A 25485-nucleotide genomic window follows, 5' to 3' on the forward strand; every position below is an offset into this window, starting at 1 on the left:
TGCTCGCCCGTTTTCAAAAATCTTTGACCCAATTGATGAGCCTCAAGTATCGTTTGACTGTTTGAGAATTTGACTGGGCCCAGGTCCAAAACCAGATGATCATTAATGAATTAAAAAAAACTAAAGGGTAAATTAAGATCGTCATGTTTTCTTTTTACACTTTATTCCTGCACCTTTGTCATCTTTATGATGGATGCCCTTCCCAGCCAGGATTTTGCTTGGGAGCAGCGCCCAAGGGTTCGCAGCTTAAAATACGATTAAAACCCTCCATTTCTCAAGGATGTGATCGATGATGGGTTTGCCATTTGATCTTTGGATACTTTGGATTAGAAATATGAGTAGTAGTCTCTACTCTCTAGGGCCATGCGTTATATCTTATACTACTTTAGCTTCACACCATCGATCCCAATTCGGAGAAAGATGACAAAGTAAAGGCGGCGAGATACTGTGATGTTGGATTGAGATTTGTGTCTCTATATACTCTCTAGCTAGCTTTCCTTTGATTTCTATTAGTTTAATTTCCTGGGTAAAAAATAACTTGTGGCGCGCGGTTCGGAAGATCAAAGGAAGCATCGCACCTTCGCGCCCTGCTGTGATGCATATCTGCCCGCTTCCTTGTTCCATTCCATCTTAGTTTAGATCTGCAGTAAGTAGCCGGCCGGTTTCATTTGCAGAAGAAGATCAGCGAGACAACCAGCCAGCCGGCCAGTGGATCAGTTCTTCAATTTGAGAAAGGAGACTTAAGGGATCAGAAAAAGGAGACATTTATATGGGGAACTGTGTGTTTCGAGGAGGAGGAGTTGGGCAAGTGGAAGAGATGATAAGAGTGGTGACCTCCAACGGTGGGATCATGGAGCTGTATGCACCGATTACCGTCGAGTGTATCACCAATGAATTCCCAGGGCACGGTATATTCCGAAGGAAAGATTTCTTCTCGCAGCCACTGCTCCACAGCGAAGAACTGGAGCGTGGAGAATTCTACTACCTCCTTCCCCTCAATACCACCAGAAGCCACCGCAGGAGTGTATCATTCCCCAATATCTTCTCCTCTTCCTCCTCCTCCTCCTCCACCGCCGTCATCACGCCGTATCGGATGTCATTTGACAGCCAAGGGATCCTCAAGAGGTCTGTCAGAGAAGTTTTGCCGAGACAATTGCACCAACACAATCACAACAACAACAACAACAACAAAGGGTTCTCGACGGGGGTATGGAAGGTGAAGCTGGTGATTACCCGGGAACAGTTGGCGGAGATACTGTCGCAGGAGGCACGCACGGAGGCGTTGATAGAAAGCGTCCGGACAGTGGCCAAATGCGGGAATGGAGCCGTGACATCCGCCGCAAATTCTGATCAGTGGAGTATTTCCAGCAGTTGGATGGCTTCTTCCGACAGACATGCCACCTTCTTCGACTTGTAGACATAAAACCTCCAAGGAAAAACAGCACCAAAAGTACTTAAGACACTAAAATACTCCCAAATTTTCCAATTAATTCCAGCTCTCCAATCAATCAAGAGCTCTTTGAAATAGTCTCTCTTCTATTGTGTTTAATTTTCCTTCTACTTCATTATATTTTATCAGTCGAGGTAGAACATGCTGAACCGATGTAGTGTTTATATCAAAGTAGGCACATCACTCTTGAAGCAAAATATATCTATAGCTAATGGCAGGCGTTCTATTTGAAGTTGTTAGCATTGCAATGTCTTAGAATCTGAAATTTCATTTTAATGCATGCTCTGTAAATTATCTTAAAAAGAGAGTCGCTTAAATATTATGAATTTCCTAGCTAGCAACAATTTCAGTTGTTAATATAACTAGAAATTAATTAAACCCTAGGCCGATACTCCTTCGAAGTTGAGATGGGTCATCAAGTTTTAACTGTCCAATCAAAGAGACGGCATGTCATCTATGTATCCACTATTTGAAATGTCATATGTCACAGATTTGGCAAGATTTGGGAATCTGATGATGTAGGATAACAATTCTCGCTCATCGACCAATGTTTGAGGATAGCCGCTCAATATGTTTCAATGTCAAGAAGCAACTTCGCTTGGAGAGAAAATGATTTTATCTCAATTTTGATGATCTCTAAACCTTGTATTTTTATGTGTTTGGGTTTTGTTGTTCCAAAGCGTCTCAAAGCTCATCCTCTTAAAATTTCCTTCTAATATCTTAAAACAGAAATTACATTTTCAGAAAAATTTGGGAAAGGATACTCACTGCTCCATTCTTCGACCTGCAAGATCCACTATTACCCATTGATTCACTTAGTGGCAATATTCATAAGATTTACCATACGTGAATGAAGAAAAACTCTTGCTTCCGCAAATCAATGACCACAAATCAAGTATGGTTAATCTTTTGGGTGGGTCTACTTTCAGGGATAGGGTGGTTTACCCAAAAAAAAAAGATAAAAAAAGAAAAAATTCAGGGAAAGGGTCTAGCACAAGTTACATGGTCATATCATTCCCATGCCTAGACATATAATGATGTGAAATTATTATGCTGCTCCATGGGAAGACAAAGATTCTGCCCAAGTTGATGGTCAATATTGCCACAGGTTCTAAAGGTGTCTTGCATTCCATCAATGAAAAATAAGCTATTGTATTTCATTAATGGAAAAAAAATATATATTATTGACACTAAAAGAAAAAAGCAATAGGAGATAAAGAAAGCAGTCAGACCATAATATTTTTAGTGAATAGACTTTTCTTAAAGAAGAAAAGGAGAAAGAATATGACACCTAAAGTAAAAGAAAAAATAAAACAACTATCAAAGCAGTCAAGTTACTTTTCTTTTTGAGTTTTTCACATGTTTTCAATTTACAAGCTAATCACAATTAGTTTATTTTATGTAAATTTTATTAAATGAGAAGTAAAATGACTCTAACTCCTTTAGGCAGTAAAATGACTAATTATCTCCATTTAACTCATTTAAAATTTAAAATTCAAATTATCAAATGTCTTTCAAATAGTAAAATGATAATTATTTTCAATTTAACTCACATACACGTACCCCTCTTCCGTCAACGATTTCATCTCCACTATCTCTCTCTCTCCACAGCTACTCCTCACATTGCAAGTCTTCATCTCCCACCACAACCGTAACCCCCACTGTAAGTCTTCTTCTCCGACTACCCCCCGTAAGTCCCCCTTCCCCTGTTATCTCGTCTTCTTCTCCAACCACTACAACTCTCCATTGTCTCATCTGTTCTCCCTGTCGACGTGCAAATCAAGATAAACATGTCAGACAATGCGACTAGAAAAATACCAAATCAAGGTGGCTCAAGAAAAAATTCAACTTGATAAACACTAGAATCTAGCAAAAAAATATGAAACACAACTTTTACTAGAAGCTAGACCTAAAGTTTGACGAATCAATCCAATTCTGCATCCTGTCTTTGTAACTCTTGATTCATCTCATTATCAGAGAGAAAGAAACCAGACGAAATTGCCGAAGAAGTCATACGCCTATCATCAAGGGATCGATTACCTAACCCAATTGAAATCGATCGTGTTTGAGGAAAATCAACAGGTTCTCCAAGTAGTCTTGTTCTTTCAATTTTTTCTTCCTAGGTTTGGTACGAAAAAAGGGACTGCACCAAGAGCAAACCCGACAACATGAACTACAAAAAGTAAAATAATTTTTTTCATAAAATCAGAAAATTCCACAAACAATAATAAATTCTGGGAGAAAAAGAAAGAAAGTTAGAAGATGTTACCGAAAAGGATGTATTGTGGATGAGATTGGTTAGCGAAATTTGAAGATTGAAGAAGGCGATCGGTGTGGACATCTGACTATCGATCCACAATAAATTTCTAGAAATAGCAAATAGATAAATCTATCAAGGATACAAAGATATCAAATTGAAGGTGAAGGGATGAAAAGCTTTCTCAGTGAAGACTAAATAATAGAGATGGAAGAGATTGTAATATTTTAAAAAGGGTTTAAGAGGATGAATTCTATTCTTTTGGTTCGCTTAGCTGAAACACACTGGAGAGTGGATGAGCTGATCGAAGAAAAAGACAAGATAATGGAGGACTTACGGTGGTGGTTGGAGAAGAAGACTTGCAACGGGAGTTATGGTGGTCAGGTGGTGGTTAGATAAGCTTACGGTGCAGTGGGAGGGTAAGTGAGCTAAATTGGGGTAATTATGTCATTTTACTGTCCAAGGGGTATTTGGGTAATTTGAGTTTCACCTTCTGAATGAGATAAATGGGGGTAATTAGATCATTTTACTGTCCAAAGGACATTAAGGTCATTTTACTTATCACTTAACATAATCTAAGTAAAAAAACCTAATTGTGGATAACTTGACATGTAATTTTTCCCACCATAGTGGGAACCCCAAGTTTTACTCCCATTATAGTGGGGACATATAAAAAACTCTCTTTTCATAAATGACTAAGCTATTGAAAAATTTGTTGAGGAATCTGCACAAATACTTGTAAAACTACTGTAATCATGAACTTTGATAGAGCTGAAATGTACTAGAAGTACTTTCTTTAAAGTATTTAGATACCCCGATTTGTGCAAGATGGGATCCAAGTATGTCTTCACCCAAAGATCCAAGTATGTTTTCACCCCAAGATCAATCAGTCCAAACCTTTAATGTTGCATCCTAAAAAGGTTACTTCAAGTGCATTTAGGTTGTATTCATTTTTTAATAAAATTACAACAGGGAGAGAGAGGAGGGAAAATTCATAGTAAAAAACGAACTCGATTATGAGTTTATATAGAGCTGGGTGAAAGGGTAATGTCACTTCCCTTTGTGAACTTACCTATTCAGGTGACTCCCAGCCCCCTAAGGGAAGGTACCTCTCTAATGACATCTCCACATTTCCACCCAACATTGGGTTTTCTGGATCAAGGCCCATGACAATATGGACTTTCCGAATCAATGCCGATGACCGACAACCCAAGTACCACGTCCCAAGTCATATAGAAATATACCACTTTCCTTTGTGAGCTTATCTGTTCAGATTACCTCTCTTAGGGAATATACCTTTCTAGTGACATCTCCACATTTCTACCCAGCATTAGGTTTTTTGGATCAAGGCCCATGACAATGTGGGCTCGATGTCTATGACTCACGACCCAAATCCCGGTCCCAAGTCATATAGAAATATTACTATTGATTAGTATACGACTATAAAATCATGGTTAGGTCAAACTAAGGCTCGAATTGAGTTCATGTTGCATTGGGGTTTGCATCATACTACATGAACACAATCCTTAACCCCAAAGATATATAACATATGTCCTTAGTTATATAAACCAAATAGCTAGCTTCTTGCTGTCCCATGTGAGAACTAAAATTCTCGTTACATAAATTATAAGATAAAATGATATAAATAAAACATATATTTATATTAAAATAATATGCATAAATTTTAAACATTTTTCAATACAAGCTACATACCTTTTTTTTGTTCTTTTTTTGCGTAAATAGTAGTCAAGCTATTTTTTTTTTTATGGAAAAGAGTCAAGCTACTTAGAGAGCCTAATTAACATGCAAACTCCTTTCTGGCCAAAAAAAAAAAAATAATAATATACAAACCCCATAAAGAAACAAAGATATATATGATTCCTTGCACTAACAGCATCCAAAGCTTGAAAATGATACATCTGTTTTGATGTCAAAAGGACATCGAGAACCCATGCTTGGGTGTGTTGTGGGTTTCGTATATAACTTTTTATGTGTATTAATTCATAAAGAAAATAATGGAATATTCATCTAAGTACCCTTTTTCTCCTTTGAGTAATATGTTATTTATTCGTCTGAAAAAATAAAATATTCTTTTGACATGCAAAATTTTTCTTTCGGTAAATTTTGTTGTCCCTCACTATTGGAAGTGGAGATGCACTTAACATGTCCTTAATTTCCATTCCAACATCATAAATTCTTTTGTCACTGTGAGGTAATCCCTACTTTTGAAAGAAACTTCTTGTGAAACTAGACGTACAATTCATCTCAAAATCAGATTGACCTCTCAGAACTTTGCAAGAGATCTTGCAAATTAATGATTTGGTTTGGTTTATTTGTCTTAAATTTCACATGATTAACACACAAAACAAATAAACTAAGTCAAAGGATACATTTTTCAAAAGCAAGTTGAACTTGTATTAATCTTATTGTACCCGATTTTCAGTACACTCGTGGATGGGTGCACCCTGGTGCGTCCTATTCTGATCGTCTCACGCGAAATCTCAATTCAGAACTTGAACTCGTCCATTCGATTCGTCATTTCATTGTAATTAAGCTGGTGGTTTTCTCCAATAAGATGGAAGATCTAAAACAAACTCTTATATATTTAATGCATACGCCTCCGAAAATTGATTTTTATTTCTTTCTATTACAGTTATAATTCTGGGCCGTAGCTAGGGAGTCTTGATTTTAAGGGAGAGAGAGAGATACATTTACAACGGGCATGGGATGATATCGACGACGGAGGCGAGAAATCACGGAGTTGAATTGAATTGAATTGAAGCTCATTGGATGTCCACATCGATTACCTTACGATCAACTTTCTTCTTGGGGACGGAGATGAAGAGGACACCGTTCTTCAACTCACCCTTGATCTTGTCCTTCTCACAGTAGTCGGGAAGGCGGAAGCGAGTGTTGTAAGAGCTAACGCTCCTACTCATCCACGAGGCCGAGTCGTCGTCGTTCTTCTCGCCGCCTTCTTCCATCTGCTTCTGCTCACCCTTGATTACCAAAACGTCATCCTCCACTAACACCTTCAACTCTTCCTTGGACAGCCCCGGCATGTCGATCCTGATCTTCACCTCCTCCTCTGTGTCTTTGATTTCCCATGGAGCCCTCATCTGCCACTCGCCTTCCGTCGTCTGACTACTTCCGGGGAAGCTCATCATCGTGTCCTCGAACAGCCGGTCCATCGTCTCCAGCATTTGCCTCATCGTCCTCATCGGGGACAGTGGGTCCAACAATCCTATATCATATATATATTCAATCAATCAATTGATTTTTAAATAACCATTATTATGTATTAGTTTTAGTGCTACGGCCACTATACATACCAAAGGGAGAAACCGCCATGGATGACCGTCGAGGCCTCCTCTCGACTGACGTCCCTTTCTTCTGGTCCACATGTTGCACGTCCACGGCGCTGTCTTTGTTCTCTCCGGCGGCCTGCGCTCTCACCGGCGACAATCGAGATGATGGAATACCGGACACAACCCTCTTGGTCTTCACGTTTGATGATGGGAAGAAGGCCAAGCTAGGCATAGTCGCCACGCTTCCAGGAGCACCGGAAACACCATCTTTAATGATCATGCTGCCGCGGAGAATTGGAGAGATAGAGGTGGAAGCTGCAACGCACGCTGCCATGCCGGTCAATTTTCAAACTCGGGGAGCAAATCAAGCACAGGGTTGGTTGGAAAACAAGCAGAGATAAAGAAGCGAATCGAGCAAGTGCAGTAACAATCAGGTCTTTCTTTTTTCTTTCTTTCTTGCTTCCATCCGTAGGTTTCGAATGATCTTTATAAGCGGAGGAAGGAACTAACTAGGAAGAGCGTAGAGGAGTCGAGAATGTTTGATACCAAAGGTGAACGTTCTAGGACCTCCTCCCATCTTCACTCATGGGTCCCAAACCAAATCGTATCCAGTGCAAGCAACCAACTCTTGGAATCCCCATCCATGATCCATCCATCCATCAAAGGAACTGACATTATCAAGCTACTCTCAGGCCCCAGCCGCAGTTCCCTGCTTTGTCTTCTCCACCGGCTCAGCAGGCGCATGAGTAATGATAAGTTTCTAGAACGGAAGTTACGGTCCAGTTAAATGAAGTAATTTCATTCTCCTCCTCATCTCCCCTGTGTCGGATACCGGGAAGCTTCTCGATCATCTTCTTGTCTTCATCACCCCGTAATGCCGGTTACCGGTCACTTCTCTTTATTTTCGCTTCTGACTTGGCCTCATGTGACTGGACTGAATTATTTGAGTTCAGCAGTAGCCCAGGCCCAGGCCCAGTGAGACAGAAAAATGGCCCTAACTATTAATTAAAAGCTCACTGAGTTGCTTTGGCGTTGGATTCGATTTGGGTCGCCGCAACCAAAACAGGCATTCGCCGCAACCAAAACAGGCATTCGCTTTAGTTTTTGTTCATGAATTCAGATGCTCTCCACCTAAGGGGTGCATCCCCCAACCCTTAGCCTCTCTGAATGGACAACATGTGGCTTCTAGCACCCTCACAGACCATGAAACCGAGATGGAGAAATTGGGGTTTTGGTATGTTGGGAAGAATAGGAGGGACAGGTTGGATTTCAACAATTCCATCTGGTTTGGTTGATTTGGTCCAATTGGAGCTAAGTGTGGTTCTCTCAAGTGAATTCAATCTTAATTTACGGTGTTTATATTTAAACAGTCTAGATTGTTTGATGCCACGTGGTGCAATGTGATGGTTGGGCAGCACTATGTAGCATTCAACATTCTAGTAAGACTTGTCAATGACAATGTGGGTTAGCTTAGAGGTTAAAAGTCCAACCTCCCATGGGAGGTCCTAGGTTCGCACCCATCCGATACTTGGCAGTATTAAAGTATTAATAATTGAACAGACAAACATCCATGCCCCACCTAACAAGACTTGTCAAATTAAGCCATGAACTTTTGACATATTGTTGTACATGTACTTTGGCGGTATTGATAATTGAACAGACAAACATCCATGCCTCACCCACTGTAAACTCCATAATCTAAGAACTCAGCCAAAGGAAAAATAATATGAGTTCGTAGACATCACATTACTTGTCTACATTCTGAAAGACTTGTAATCATTTTAAATTTTGATTACTTTGATGAAAAAGAAGCAAGCTGTTTCTGTATCTCAATCTGAGCTAGGAAAACTCCACATTTTGCACCTAGACACTTTTTATTGCTTGATTTGTTAGAATGGATTTGATTTTAAACGTGTACATTGACATATATTTTATTTTTTTTTATCATTTTTTTTTTAAATTCTAAGACAATGTGGATCACAAAAACTGCATAACAAGATATTAATTGTAAAAATAAAATGTATCCTAGTTGTTTTTAGGATATATGCATGGCTACATGTTAAACAATTCAGAAGTTAGTTTTGTAGGATGATGTATGATATATTGTCTTTATAAATTTTTTAACTCGAATATCTAATAGCAGGGGCAGAGATGGGATTCAACATTGAAGGAGCCATGATGAAATTTCTGTAGTAGCCAAGACTCAATCTAAGGAATTGGGTAATTTAATATACATTTGCTAACATTTTCGTTCTTAAGGACTAGTTTTTGTGTAAAACTGGTGTTACATGTTTCTGTGCTGTGTGAACCCTTTTTTGTTTGAAAATGAAGGTTTGATAAACTCGTTGTAAAAATATTTTTAGAACACTATTAGAACAAATTACTATTTGATACACCCGCTACACAAAATGTGTTCCTATGATAAAAATTTACCACAGTAACATTATCACTTAAATCTTGCTACAAATATATAATATGGATACAAAATCAAAATATCTATAAAACAAATAATAAAATCAGATTAATAAAAAACAAAAAGATCATAATAAATGAATACTTAATACATTAATAATACCCTTCCCCCCTTTATGGAAAGGGGAAGGTATAGACTGGGGTATGGAGCATGTAGCCTATATATTATCAAATAATTGCTCCATCTCTATTAATAAAATTCCTAATTATTGTTACCATAAAACAATGAACACATTTTGAATTTTCTTTTTTTTCACTTCCATTCTACTATTTGTTGACTAGATGTAACAAAAAGTGGAGCAATCCATGGTTAGTGAAGATGATATTAAATAATGAAATTGATTTAAGAGGAATGGACGGTGGAAAAGCCATGACATATGAAGAACCAGTGGATTTAGAATGATGTTTTGACTTACTATTTAAAGAACTCTTAGAAGAATTATGACGTTCATTGCTTCTACCTCTTGTCATTAGCTTTCGGTCCCATTTCCAAAGAACTTCTCAAAGAAGTCTTTTTTCAGATTTCTTTGACAAGTAATGTCTTACAAACTAAATAATAGTCAAGAGAATCCCCCTTACTAAAATTTAGAGTCATGACTAAATGATCATAAGATTATGGTAGAGTGCAAAGTAAAATCACCGTTTTGTTTTCGTCCTTCATCTTCTCTTCAATACTTTCTAACTGACAAATTATATTATTGAACTCATTCAAATGATTGAAATATGTAAACCATCCTTCATTCCTTAGGAGGGGGCAGTGGTTGTTGGCAGGTAGGGGCAGTGGTGGAGTTTCTGGCGAGATGTATGAATGAAAATGATGGGGAATCCTTTCACCTACCTAGGGAGTAAAATGAAGGAAAATTAATTCAAGGGTACTTTAGTTTTTACAGAGTATTAATGTTATATTGGACATTTTATAATCCAAACTTAATGGTCAAAATGCTTAACGGTTAACAGAGGTAACTTAAAATATTTGATTTTAGAGCAAATTGTGCTCATTGGCACCCCAAAATAGAGGCTTTAAATTGTTGATACCCCACTTTATGTTTGAAAAACACAGATACCGTTTCATTAAACATAGTAGTCCATTCTGTTAGTGAAACTATTAACCCACTGTTTATTTTTCTTTAATTCCAAAAATGCCCTTACCAAAATATGAGGAGAAAAAAAAATGGGTCATTAGATTATTGAAACGTGTTTTATTTATATCCTATGTTCATTATTCTTCCAACACTTAAGCCACGCTCTGATCCTCCAATCTATTCTCTCTTCTCACTCGGCTCTCCTCTGCTTCACCCCCTAGGGAGCAAAATGAAAGAAAATTAATAGAGGGATACTTTAGTTTTTATACAATAGTAATGTTATATTGAATATTTTACAACCCAAATTAAGGGTCAAAATACTTGAATATTTGATTTGCGGTATCATTTATTACAGTTACAAAAACCAATCACTAATTTAGAACCCACTTAAAAGGGCAGGGCCATAGTAGAAACCCTATACATAATGCTATCTGGTAGCATACGTCACTGTGAGTCAATCGTTACATCATACAAAGGACTCGCTCGGTGGATGCGTACTAGTGGTGGCTGCAGGGCAAACTAGTTTTCCATATATTTCTTTTCTCTTTAGCAAGAAACAAGAAAAAAGCATAGCCAGTACGTTGGTTGGTTTTATATATACTTTTATTGCTTGCCATGCATGCAAACTTTGTCCGCGCTGCAGAGGGAAGAAACAAGAAATTAAGAAGATGAAAAATCCAGGAAAGATAAAATTTCTGAATCCGAGGAACAGATAAATGGGTAGTGGATAGTGGATATGGATGCTTGTTTTCTTTTCTGTCATTTCATTCACTCGTTCACTCGGCCAACCAAATTTGAAAATTTCCTCACGTTAATAATGCGATTGCTAGTTGCTACCATCGGTTTGTGAGGGTTAAGTTTGGTTATAACCACCCAATAATAATACTTTTATATCTTTCTATTGGAGGAAGATTTAACGGAATCACTCACTCATTCACTCGCTCTCTAATCTCTAAGCTCTCGAGTATTCTCATGACTAGCTTTCAACAACAACAACTACTACTACTATAACACCAACAACAACAACTAAAAGTGATGGATGGATGGATGGATGGAGATGGATTTATAGATTAGATAGATTAGATAGATGGATGCGTACGTGGAGGGGAGGGGAGGGAGATCCCATTCCCACCCAAATCATCATCATCATCATCCTCAGGTTGTATTGTAGCTGTAGTTGTAGTTGCTGTTGCAGTTGCGGGTCCGTAAATAAAAGAAGAAAAAACCAGTAGTGGTCGCTCCGTCATTTGTCGGCCAAAACAGATCATTATTACTCTTGAGAATTGAACTCTAATTCGAATTAAGGTTGCAACTCATATGATTACAGACGAGACTCAAAGATGCATGCTGCCAAGTGCCAAGTGCATGCGAACCCATGCTGTCTAAATACCATCTGCAGTAACTTACCACCGACCTGCAGGGCAGCGCTACACTACTCCGCCCTGCCCTGCCTTGCCTTGCCTTCCTCTACATATATATACAAGCTGGAGCTGGAAATATACAAGCTCGCCAGTATGCGTATGAGCCAAGCCAAACTAAACCAGGCTATAGCTCACATCTCAGACTATACATGAAGAATATACATATGAAATCTACGAAATGCAAATATGCCCATGCATGAAAATTGTAGAAGAGCATAGGAGGTGGTACAGGCACTACTGTAGGCATGCCGCCTGATTCATTCATAAATTGGTTATTTACTTTGTCAGCAAATTCGGATTCTAATAAGGATCCGATATTTGTGTGGATATTGTATTATGAAAATGGCTTATGTAGAAGTTCAATTTCTTCTTGAGTATAGGTGCCATCAGTATAGGTACTGGGGTCTTGGAGATAGTAGAGACACTACTATAGGCATGCCGCCTGATTCATTCATAAATTGATTATTTACTTTGTCAGCACATTTGAATTCTAATAAGGATTCTATATCTGTGTGGATATTGTATTCTGAAAATTGTTTATGTAGATGTTCAATTTCTTCTTGAGAGGAGGTAGTAGAGACACTACTGTAGTCATGTCAAATATATATATATAAACCCTAAGCCACAGCTATTCATGGGCCTAAGCCCGAACTGTAAAGAAACTTCCAAGTTCAAAGAAACATGGATCCTCTACAGACTACAATGTGAAGCATGAGAAGAATTCCGTGTTCATCGGCAACACAATATGAAGCATGAGCCGTACTTAACAATTACCGGCCAGCATCAGCATCAGCATCAGGTGAACAAATAGAAAAAAAAACCTAAGGCTTCTGCCGAGCCATTTACTAATTAGTAGGTTGACTTTTGTGTATCTTCTTAATTAATTAATCTGTTGGGAGAATATGCATAAATTAATCAATTTGTTGGGAGAATATGTATTTTTAACCTAAGTAGGTGGGTCGTCGTCCTATTAAATCATCATGTATTATTATTATCATGTATGGAAGTGGAAGTGTGGAAGTATGGATTGGATTAATTGTTCACGAAAATTACCACCCATCAACATCGATCCGTTTCACAAACCCGACAGGAGGCTTTAGTCGTCGAGTAACTAACAGTTGTTACGCTGTCTCCATTAGCAATGACAAAGGCGCCAATAGGAATTCGGTTTAATTGTCCATTAATCCTATTTAATCAATAATTTCAAATATTTTTATCTGTTTTCTTTTTTTTAATTAATTATTATTATTATCGTTATTGGTCTATTCATCCGAAAATAGATTCACAAAATATCGGAGTGAGTGAGTATTATAGTGTAGAATCAGGCTGCAGTGTAGGGAATCCTCTCCTTTTTGTTGTTTTGGTGTTTTTGCTTATAATTCTAATTCTAATTCTAATTCTAAAATAGGTATTAGATTAGATACAACACATGGATTTAGATTAGCCGCCAATGATGCGATAGAACATAGAATCCTCTCACAGAGGACTGACTTTGACAAAGAAAGGTTTGTTGTCATGTTGTGGTCTAAATAAATAGGCTATTTAAGCTTATGTGCTAAGAATTTTTATATTCTCGACCATCCAACTATATATACATTATTTAATAATGAATAACTAATAACTTTGTCGGTTGGTGTCTGATTCTTTCCACAGATTGTGGGCCACCCTGGAGATCAAAGATTCGACCCTTCACCTCGTATGTTGTTGAAAATCAGATCTTAATTACATTCCCAAATAACGAGTGTGTAGAAACAAAATTAATTTTAAATAGACTTGTCATGGTAGAGAATGTAGCATGCAGATATCTTCTTTTTTCTTTAACAATAAAAAAAACTCTCAAATTTTAAAGGCCAAAGAAGAATAACAATATCATCACACGCTGGTCATCGGTTGGAAAATATCCTCTGTTGTGCACAGACTCTGCCATGCACAGTAGTGTACATAGATGCCAGACTGAAAAAGCAAAAAAAAAAAAAAAAAATACAAGTCTATTTTGGACTTTTTAAATCTGAAATCATTCTTTAAATTTCAACCTATTGTTTGACATCTATGTGTACTGCTGTGCACAACATAGAGCTGTGTACATCAGATGATTTTTTCCAAGAAAAATTAAGAAAGAAAATAAAGTAACATTAATATCTTAAATCACTTGCAAAAATGAGACACGTGAACCCCCTCCTGCCTTCCCGCGTTAAAAATAAGAAGTCAAAATTTGTGGTATCATTACTTCCATCTACCTGAATTAAAAATAGAATTATACCGAGAAAACAGTAATTAATAGTGACCCGGAAATTCATTTACAATCTTCACTTTCATTTTCACGTGGCAGTAGCCTTTAGATTTTATCTGTGAAAGGTGGGAAAAGGTGAGGTAAAGTCCAGGAGTTTAGGTGGAATGTGATGTCTTGAGATTTCCTGCCAAAAAGAAGATAGTTATTTTTCACCAGAAAAAGATAAAAGAAGAAGAAGAAGAAGAAGAAGCAGATAGTTATATATTATGCTACATGTACGTAATACTACGTATATAGTTTTTATTACCATTATAATGGCCAACGCGCCAACACTTTTGGTACATAATTACTCAACAACAGAAAAAGCAAAACATATAAAGAAATTCTGTTTGCCTACTTTAAATGATGAACCCAAACAAACATACATCCGTATATATATAGTTTGCCATGACATTGGGAGAAGACCTCAGTGGAGTGGAGTCCGCATCTCTAATTATCTTATGTTTTAGTTGTCTGTTGGGCCCGCGAAAGCCCAGTGGCTCCCACCCCATCATATCATGTCATCCTCTCCCTCCCTCTCTCTCTCTCTCTCGGTCTCATATCGTTACTTGCAGTGGTTGCACGAGAAAAAAGAAAGTCATGGTCTCTCTCTCTCTCTCTCTCTTTCTTTCTGTGCCTGTGCCTGTGAGCCTGAGAGAGAGAGATTCCCTGGAGAAGATTTTAAGGTCGCGGGTCGTAGTTAAGATGGTGGCGTATCGCAAAGCATACTGTTGGCCCTAACGCCCTAAGAGGGCCCTTTGTAGCCAACCTCTTTTAGGACCCACTGCTGCTTCACACACACAGAGGAGAGTCACGGACAAACGCACGCACAGACACGAATGGATCCAGAATAGGGTGGTTGGGTTTTCTCTTCTGGAAGGCCAATCAAACTAACCCCACTAAAAGCTACAACCAATGATCGCTCACGATCGAACATCTTTTCATGCATCTCTGGTCCCCTTGCACCTGCATGGCCTACACATCTACCGCAGATATATATAAATCACTCCTTACCCTCCCCCTACTCGGCCTACTCATCATATTCATACCCACTTCTTCTTCTTCATCGTCTCTCCTTCCTTCCTTCCTTCCTTCCTTGCATCTCCGTCTCTCAAACAAGTTAATCCTTTCTGGGCAGGACTGAATTGCTGACAGATCTGGTTATAATTAAGTCCGTGCGTCCAGGTAGGACTAAATGCCGGAGGAAATGAGCTTGTCAGTGAATGGTCAGTCTCGGGTGCCTCCGGGCTTCCGATTTCATCCCACAGAAGAGGAGCTCCTGCATTATTACTTAAGAAAGAAGGTGATGTTCGAGAAAATCGATTTGGACGTTATTAGGGATGTCGACCTTAACAAGCTCGAGCCATGGGATATACAAGGTATTATATTAATTATGTTTGCATTTTTTCTTTTGGTTCTAAACCCCACCCCAAACCCCAAACCCCAAACCCCAAGCCTATTCTTTTTCTGTCGCTCGCTCCTGCGAGCAGCCTGCCTACTTTAATTTGTTTATCTATTTCTTCTTTATTTAAGTATATTTTGGTTGCTCAATTAATGTTTCTTTAAAGTAGAGAATGATACCAAACGGAATTTCAGCAAGAAAAAAAGGTAGATACCCAATGGACAAAGCCAATGTCCCCTCCTTCTCTGTGAATGTCTCTGTGTTTGCTTGATTGCTACTCTGTGATATGGCCGGTGTGGTCTTCCTAACCTGCTGGTGTGTGTTTGCTACTTTTGCCTTGCAGAGAAGTGCAAAATAGGATCCACTCCTCAAAATGACTGGTACTTCTTCAGTCACAAGGACAAGAAATATCCCACCGGCACCAGAACAAATCGAGCAACGGCTGCAGGGTTTTGGAAAGCTACTGGGCGTGATAAGGTCATCCACAGCAGCTTCAACCGCATCGGAATGCGAAAGACACTCGTGTTCTATAAAGGTCGAGCCCCACACGGCCAGAAGTCCGACTGGATCATGCATGAGTACAGGCTCGATGACCACCAAACCTCCTCCTCCTCCTCCTCTGATCCCAGCGTAAGTGCATTAGAAATTAGCTAGAATTACTCTCAAGTACAAGTACACAATAACCCCTACCGTTTCTCGTCTTGCTCTAACAATTCTAACTTTTATCTTTAACATCTCCCAGCAGGAGCCATTGAATTCAATGGGAGAGACGACGTCACAAGAAGAGGGGTGGGTGGTTTGCCGTGTATTCAAGAAGAAGGGCCATCATAAAACTACAGACAGCCTGAAGAGCACCTCCATCAATATTGTGGATCGGAAAACCCAGATGTTCAACCCAAGCAACGATGGTGCCTTGGAGCAGATTCTTCAGTACATGGGAAGAAGCTGCAAGCAAGAGAACGAAACCACGATTAATGGTCTCAATGTCAACAACATCCCAACAAGCACTGCCAACAACAATAGCTGCTATAGTCACGGCGGCGGCGCCAGTACTAACCCGAGGTTCATCAGACCCCTCGAAATAGCAGCAATCAGCACTGGGCTTCACGACAGATTCTTGCATCTTCCACCATTGGAGAGTGAGAGTCCAACTCTTACTTCCTTCCCAACCGATGATCGGATCCAGGACAGTGACAACCACGATTGTTATCGACCGCTGGATCACACGCAGACGTTGACCGATGCTGACTTTGGAGAAAACCCGGCTAATCTCAGCCCGTTCTACCACCCGGAATCGGAGATGAGTGACTGGGCAGTACTGGATCGGCTGCTTGCCTCCCAGCTCAGCGTCCAATCAGAGTCTTGCAAGCAAATGGCCTGCTTCAACGAGCCTACCACGGCCTCCCCTTCACCGGCACCTCCAACCTCCGATGACCAGGACCTGCTACCAGTACTGCTGCGCCGCTCCACCGGCGCCAATAGATCCTATCCTAACACCCACGACTACAACAGTGAAATCGATCTGTGGAGCTTCACCAGATCATCGTCTTCCTCCTCCGGCCCGCTGTGCCACATGCCCAACACTCCTCAATAAACCAACTCTTTTAGAGAGACGAAGTATCATATAGTATAGAAATACCCTAAAACTGAACCCAAGAAGGCCTGATTAGAATGTTACATGATGTTATGTTCATCCCTCCATATATATACATATATATATATATATAGACTAAGTGCTGTATGCAATACGTAAGTACCACTGTTGGTCTTCAATTAAATAAAAAGCGTTTTCCAGATCACTTTTAAATAAGCTGGGGAGCCATTGTCAATCATAACTTTTACATAATTCACTGTACTGTGTTTGGTTTCAGCCTTCTAGTCGGGGACCATATCCATGTAACGATTTCTTTTTGGGTGGTCTCATTTGTTCTGCCTAGCGATAATCATGTTCCAACTTTTCAAAGCTGTGCTTAAAAAAGCTAATTACCATGTAAGTGGTGAGAGGAAGTCTTGGCCACAAGAATAATGCCCAAGTTTTTTCTCAAGTAAGGAATGAAGTTGATGTGGGAGAAAACTGTTTAAAATGGCACAGCTATATTCAACAAAGGTCTTTAAATGTCACAGCACAGAAGAATGATTTAATCCTTGTCTCTCTCTTCTTCTTTTTTTGGTAGAAGATTTAACCCTTGTCGAAGGAACAAGAAAAGCTAGGAATGGACATAAATAAAATTAAAAAAAAAACCGTAAAAGGAGTGGTGAGAAAAAATAAGGATTGCTTAGGCTTGTATCCAGAGTGGTCTCAAATAGAAGTGATCAAAAGCAAGGATACACGTAGATTTCTTTCCTGTTGTATTCTTCTCTAGCCCAAAACCACTTCAGAATTGTGACTACAAGTTGTAAGGCGTTGGACCCTGGTTCCTGGCTCAGGTTGTCTACTTTCTATGTCAAGTTAACATAGCAGTTATTATGCATTGCATGTGTTCCTAGCTGATTGAGCCTGACTTGCCAGTTTGATCTGACTCCGCAAAGCGAACTAGACAGAGAAAACGGTTGCGAATATAAGAGAATTCATTGTTTGTTAACTTCTTCAAACAAATTTTGATTACTGAGACTTGAATCTAGAAAAGAAATCAGCCGTTGAATGTAATGCCCAGTTCTAAGTTTGGATTTTGTACAACGCTGTATGGTTCCTCACACCCATGGGGGGGGGGTCTTACTTGATCTTTGGACCTTCCACAAGTGCCGTCAATGAACTCTTGATCCACTTTCCAAATTTGTCAACATTCGTATCACACCCACTTAGCCGGGGTCCATCCACCCGAATACCCGAGGGAATGATCCACAGTCACAAGATCCAATTTTAAGTCGCATCACACCATTCCACCTAATAACACAATCATGACCAAGAATAAATCAAGTGTCTAACATTAAAGGTAAAAAGCTGTGGAATTGCAAGAAGGGAGCTCTCACAGGCGATTTCTGGTGAATGGGCAACGGATCAAACATTATTGGGGTGCACCATTGGAGCGTGACAAATCTTCAATCATCCTTCAAGATGCTTAAAAAGGGAGGCAACCCAATTTCATTGTTTTTAGTAATGTTGGTTATTAGTTAAGTAGATGTTTAATAAAGTTTGTGGATAGTTTACAATTTTATCTTACTCTTCACTTGATAGTAAATCTGGAAGATGACTAGATGACATGTATTTTTGATCTGCAAGGAGCGTGGGTAACACAAAAAGAATGAGTTGGTGTTTTGCTACCTTGGACAGTCAAGTCAACTGTAAACAGAGCATGTGTCAGTTATCCAGGAGAAATCACTATTTTTGCTGCAGCAAAGTTTTGTTCAACAGCTATGGGAATTGCATTCTCTAGTAAACAATGCATTCTATGACCGATGCCATAGCGATGTTGCAGCAACGCCACAGCAAGGATAAACCACTTCAAACTGACCCAGTTTGCTCTCGAACCCATCCAACCCATAGTTCCCACACCTCTAAACCCATCTTAAACCACTGCTGACCCATACTGACCCAAACCCATTTTAAACCACCCAACCATTGAACCCACCTTTTTAAAACCAAAACCCACCAAAAACAAAAACCCCAAACCTAACTGCACCTTCGTCTTCTCAACTACGACTCCTCTGCATCTCCTCTTTCATCCTCTGCTCTGCTCCGCCACATTTCTACATCCATTTGCGTAACGTTACTTACCTTTGCCCACCCCTGTGCAACATTCTTCACATATATTGCCTACCTAACCAAAACCCTAAATTCCTACCACATTCCCATTTCGATTTCTTTCTCTATGGTTCATCCTTGCTGCAACGGTCTTCCATTCCAGGTCGTTTTTACATATTAGGACTGCTCGAGTTGCAATCCAGCCTAGCTACAACACATCGGACACCACTCCAGATGATGCAGCCAATATGTAGCCGGTTCAGGGAAGTCCTGTTCTACTCTTTCTTCTTCCTTGTTTTTCCATGATTTTCTAGCTGTGAGGACACTGCTTATTTTCAGTTTAGGGGTACACTTTGCCTGTTCCAATCATTGCATGTGTCATCTTGTTATCTTCATTTTATAGATGTTTTTAGTTTCTTAATTTTCTTTAACCTCTTTTTTTTTTTTTTTTTTTTTTTTTTTCTTCTAGTTGCTAATTTGTGAATTGCTGTTCAGCATTTTAGAGTCAGGCTTTTGTTATTTTGTATATTGTTGGGTCATTCTATTCTGCTGTGTTTCTGCTGTTTGATGCTGAAAGCAATATTAGTAGATGTTTTGGGTAAATGTTTTATGTAGTCAATCTAAGTTATGCGATTTGGATGGTAATTAGTTAATATAAATGTCAGTGCCTCTTAATTTGATTTTGTTGGGAGATAGATCATAACATAATTCTGCTATAATATTTTGATGTTTGCATTTATTCATTTTTGTGATGTCATATTATTGAGCACCAAGTGATGTTTCAAGCTCCGGAGAACTTGGGAAAAATTGGATCAATGTGAGAGTTTAGGATTTTAGAATTGGTTGAATGAGAACCTTGAGACTTACATATTAAGGGTCCCCATCGGGTGTTTCCAAGAATTCTGTGCATTGTGAGTATTGACTGAGGATTGATCCCTCCCTTCCCCCTAATAAGAGAAGAAGAAGAAGAAGAGAATAATGCTTTGATGATTTGGGCTACCCAATAACCAGGAATATGCATGTAACCCATGTGTACTTTTGATGTCAGCAGTGGCCCGGAGTATGAGCATGCAAAGGCACTTTTGGTTCTAATCTTGTTGAGTAACCGGGTATCTTCATCACAAATGAGTGATATTCATGTAAAAAGGCAGGATGACAACAACAACATATAAAAAAGAAAAAGAAAAAAGAAAAAAGAGAGAGATAGTTCATAGAGAATAAGTTTGGGGGTCAAATGCTCAAAATATAGTAAAACATGTTTTTGGAGTGTAAAAGGATATGGGTCCCTAATTAGTGGAGAGGTAATCATTTGGTTAACTTATGAGATCAATGAACTAAACTTGATGACCATAATTCAGCTGGACTAGGGTAATCTGGGGTGAGATCCTTAACTTTCACACACAAACTTGAGGGCAACCTTATGAGTAAAGTATGACATCTAAGTGTTATTGGCAAGAAGGGTTGGAACTGAAAATTAGAAAAAGATTGAGAGTCAACTTCTGTCTAACATCTATCATATTGCATGACTAAGCCAGGTTATGGTATTTTCTTTTCTTTTGGGTCTCTTAATGATTTCCTTTGCAGCTAGTTTTGTGTTTTCATTTTTCTTTATTGCTCAAGGTCAAGCAATATCTTAAGTTTGGGGGGTGTGGTAACTTTACAAAATAGAGTTAAGTTTGGTAATTTTATACTTGAGATAGCTTGATTTAAGAGTATTTTATCTTTGTTTTAGAGTTAGTTGTCATTAGATGTTGTTTTAGTGAGTCTTAACATTTTAAGTCTTGTAAAGGTCCTTTATGTCATTCTTGCATGAATTTCTCTTCAATTAATGGATGAATTTGATTAACCCTCTTTCTCTTGGCATTGTAGGTGAAGACCCATAAGAGAAGAAGAACATGGCTTCTAACTTTGCTGTAAAGATGTTGCAGCATCACGGAACAGAATATTCTCAGATTGAACTCACGTAAAAATGATTAAAAAGGGCTAACTAAATGGGACTTTCCTCTTGTCAATACATGAAAAATCTCAGCCTTGGATATCGAAAGGGAACATTCTAATCCTAAAGTCCAGATTTCTACCCTATCATTGGGGGGATTTTGGGGAAAAGAGAAGAGGCAAGCGGATGAAAGAAGGAAGGAGGCAGAATAGAATAGAAGGAAAGACAGAAGAGCTGAGCTCATGGAGAAGAAGCAGAGCTGCGGGAGAAAGAGACCTACTAGAGAAGAAAGCTGGAGCTCATGTGGAAGCATTGCATCTCCTAGTTTTCTATTCAGTTTTATAATTCTATTTTCTTATACTCTAGCTAAACATGTTGATGATTATATGTAATTCTGTGCTTTTGAATTATGATATGAGCTAAGTTCTTACTGTGTTGGGATGATAATAGTACCTGAACCTGTATTTTGAGTTGTAATTACCCAGTGTTCTTTAGTTTTACTGCAGTACAGTCTATTATCAATGAATTCAACATGTTAGTTTAATTTCATTTATTGATTGATCATCCATGAATGAATGCTGTGATTTTAGTTAACTGGAAAGTTAACTGAGTCTAGATGATTGCTGAATGGCGTGGGTTAGACCTCTATTTGGTTTTAACTAATTAGTAGGTTGGGTAGGAATACTCACTTGCCTCACGTTGCCATGATTGAAATTGAGTATAAGTTGCATTCTCATTTCATTTCTCTATAGGAATATGAGGATTTTGAATTAGGATGTTTAAGCATATGTGGATTGAAAAATGCCATTATGTCATTTCGTTCCAGGGTCTTGATATACTTTGTGCTATAGTATTGCTATAGTATCTGCATTATAAATTCAGGGAGGGGAAATTGATTCCCAACACTCATATTATTCATTAAAGGTCCTTCTATTGCATATTTTCCATTTAGGTTCTCAAGTTTAATTACCTGTCATTTATTTATATAGTTCATCAATCACAAATCAATCTTGTTTAAATCAATTTTACTTTTACATTGAAAGTTAAAGATAAAATTCTCCGTGGGATCGATACTTTATTTATTATTTACTACTTGATTGCGACACGTGCACTTGCGTAGCATCCTTAGACACAAGCAACAATGAGCAATAGGGTTGATGAATCCGTAGTCCGAGTTGGTTGTAGTCATAAGATACGCTGACTCTAGTGAGAAGGATACGGGAAAGGATCGCGAGAGGCAAGGAATGGAAGTATCTAATTTAACTTGATATAACTAAGTAAAAGACTTGCATTTGGCTAAGTTTAACCCTAGCATGCGCCAATACTCAGACCAATGGTGATGTGAGAGACCGGTGACCTAAACCCCAATCATGGAATGTCTGAGAGGAATGCATGACCCAATTACTACCTGAGAACCCAAGATATCGAGATGGTTGAGGGAGAGTGATTTGAGACCTACCCAGAGGAGTATGGTGCTATGACTTAAAGCATGTCTACCAATAGAGACTAGCGTACATAGAGTTAGAATCATACTTGCATGTCTGGTTCATATCATGTTGCATCCTTTATGTTTTGCTACCATGCTTTATTGTGTTATTGTGGAATGAACTCCCTTGTTGAGTTCTTTTGAACTCACTCCTTTTTGCAACAACTTTGTTAGATCTATTTGCAAGTGTTGATGATTAGACGGATCAGCATATGAGATTGCCCCGGATGACTCATACTACACCCAAGGTGCTAGCTATGATGATTACAACGATGAAGACTATCATGGTGATGGAGGAGCGTATCAGGATTAGTCGTACTCATGTGCTAGTACAACTATATTTGGATATAGAGACATTTACTTTTAGAAGTGTTTTCTATAAACTTGAAGAAACATTAGTTTAGATTTTTATTACTTCTTTTCTTTTCGTTTTATTTTGGAAATCGGTTGTAATCTTCATTTTTAGTTTCGATTTACTTTTTCGCTGTTGTTACTGAAGAGTGATTTTCCGCTACACTCTACATTTGATTTATTCTATTGATATCATTTTCCGCACTCGATTATACTTGTATATTCTTTGAATCTTATATTGATCTTGCAGTTAATTTAGTTTAACTTTTAGTCATGTTCCTAATCACATTATTGTAAATGTGGGAGGTTGATTTCCTCAATACTGATCTTTGGGGCTGTGGATCACACACTCAGGTATGCCAGATAGGGTACCGGCTAAGTGGATGTGACACCCTTCATATGTTAGACCTTCAAGAATGCTCACTCACCAACCTGAAATTCCAGATCTGACCTTCTTTTATCCTCATAGGACTTCTGTCTAGACCGAGTAACCTTGATCCTTTCTCTAATCATATCCATCATAGTACCCGTGGTTTCAATTAAATCAGGGCCAAGAACACACATTTCCCCAACTTCATTTCAATACAAAGGAGTTCTACAAGTCCTTTCATACAAAGCTTTAAATGGGACAATTCCAATTGTTGATTGGTAACTATTATTATAAGTAAACTCCACCAAGGCTAGGTAGTCATCCCAGTTACCACTCATATCAATGACACACGCTTGAAGCATGTCTTCCTGAATTTGTATAGTCCTTTCCGATTGTCCATCAGTTTGCGGATGATGAGCAGTACTCAAATTCAACTAAGTTCCCAGGGCTTTCTGCAAACTATTCCAGAAATGAGAAGTGAACCTCAGATCTCTATTCAACACAATGCTAACCGATACACCATGTAGTCTCACCACATTATCAACATACAGTCTGGCCAACTTGTCCATAGTATAGGTGTTCTTCATCGGAATGAAGTGTGCTACTTTAGTTAGTCGGTCCACTACCACCCACACTGAATTATTCCCTTTACTAGATCGGGTTAAACCTGTAACAAAATTCATGGCAATGTTCTCCCATTTCCAACTAGGTACGGGAAAAGGTTGCAAAAGACCAGACGAAGGCTGTCTGATAGCTTTCAGCTACTGACAAGTTTCACACTTAGCAATGAAGTCTTCCAAATCACTTTTCATGTCGGGCCACCAGAAATATCCCTTCATATCTTGATACATCTTTACACTTCCTGGATGAATGGTGAAGATAGATTCATGAGCATCAGTCAAAATCTCAGTCTTGAGGTCTTCCACTATTGGAACACAAATTCTTTCCTTGAAAACAAGAGCACCATCAAAGACTAGGGAGAAATCAGTCACTTCCTTAGTCTTTGAGGTAATCAGATCAATCTTCTTCTTCAATTCTGGATCAGTCGATTTTAAAGTAATAATTCTGTTTCTTAGACTCAGTCTAACTGATACAGCTGACAAAACAACATCAGAACCTTTTGACCCAATCTCAAGCCCAAATTCAATGATGGAGGACAACAAAGGCTTACTCAAAGAAGTTAGATCTACACTTTCTCAATTGCTCTTTCTACTAAAAGCATCAGCAACCACATTAGCTTTCCTTGGATGATATTGAATATTACAATCAATGTTCGAAATGTCGACCCATGTCGCCGTGTCGTCCCCCAGGGACACGGCTACACGGGCGACATATCGCCGAAAGTCGACCGACTTTTGGTAGGGGTTCGATGAAAAATCGAACCCCTGTTTCGAAGGGTATTTCAGGTCATTTTGACCTGAAATTTGACGTGTAACCTAATTTGAGGCCAATAAACACATTGGGAGTGTTATTTTGACCTAAAACATCACCTAACCTAAAGTTTATAATTGGCACATGTCCGGCTATATGCGGGCAAAACTGGAAGTTTGGAAAATTCATATAAACTAATGTAAATATGCAAAGAGAACACAAATACACTAACACAATTAGTAAAGAGATGTACTAAAGTTTACAATTCATTATACAATTATGTTGAGTATGACTCATGCTTCACATATTGTTGCCGACGGACACGGGGGTCCCGCTCCGTCGGGGGTGTGGGGGCAGCGCCCCCGGAGCTTTTAGAGGCCCTATGTCAACTTGGCAAAAATCGAACGAAAAATCGGCGAAAAACAAACGAAATACAGTTATATATGGCAAATTTAGTGATAGATCGCCGACTTTTCGGCGATATATCGCCGACACAGGGCGATATATCGCCGACATATGGTAAATGTCGTGTCGCTGGGGGGAGTCGTGTCGCCCCCCAACGACAAGGCGATATATCGCCGACACAGTGAACCTTGATTACAATCATAGTCTTTCACTAGTTCTAGCC

General features: G+C 38.9%; 3 protein-coding genes across 4 annotated transcripts; 2 read left to right on the top strand and 1 right to left on the bottom strand.

The window, feature by feature from the left end:
• Positions 1–769: 769 nt before the first annotated feature.
• LOC149030307 (uncharacterized) lies at positions 770–1417 on the top strand. Its single transcript, XM_089145016.1, has one exon. It carries the CDS (start codon positions 770–772, stop codon positions 1415–1417), a length of 648 nt encoding a protein of 215 aa, XP_089001142.1.
• Positions 1418–6327: 4910 nt separating this feature from the next.
• On the bottom strand, positions 6328–7506 carry HSP21 (heat shock protein 21). The gene is made up of 2 exons (XM_089152740.1): positions 7040–7506; positions 6328–6951 (listed from the first exon to the last, which is right to left on the bottom strand). The coding sequence occupies exons 1-2, from the start codon at positions 7347–7349 to the stop codon at positions 6491–6493; spliced, it is 771 nt and encodes a 256-aa protein (XP_089008866.1). The 5' UTR covers positions 7350–7506; the 3' UTR covers positions 6328–6490.
• A 7797-nt stretch (positions 7507–15303) lies between these two features.
• Positions 15304–17588, top strand: LOC149030309 (NAC domain-containing protein 43-like). Of its 2 annotated transcripts, none has more exons than XM_089152762.1 (3): positions 15304–15638; positions 16005–16291; positions 16407–17588. In XM_089152762.1, exons 1-3 carry the CDS (start codon positions 15455–15457, stop codon positions 17253–17255), a joined length of 1320 nt encoding a protein of 439 aa, XP_089008888.1. In that variant the 5' UTR covers positions 15304–15454; the 3' UTR covers positions 17256–17588. The 2 variants fall into 2 exon arrangements, with proteins under 2 accessions (XP_089008888.1, XP_089008879.1); XM_089152753.1 differs by having other exon boundaries at positions 16404–17587.
• Positions 17589–25485: the final 7897 nt, after the last annotated feature.

The sequence above is a fragment of the Hakea prostrata genome, chromosome 1 (genome assembly GCF_041222555.1).
Source record: "Hakea prostrata isolate BN-2017 chromosome 1, UWA_Hpros_2, whole genome shotgun sequence".
NCBI lineage: Eukaryota > Viridiplantae > Streptophyta > Magnoliopsida > Proteales > Proteaceae > Hakea > Hakea prostrata.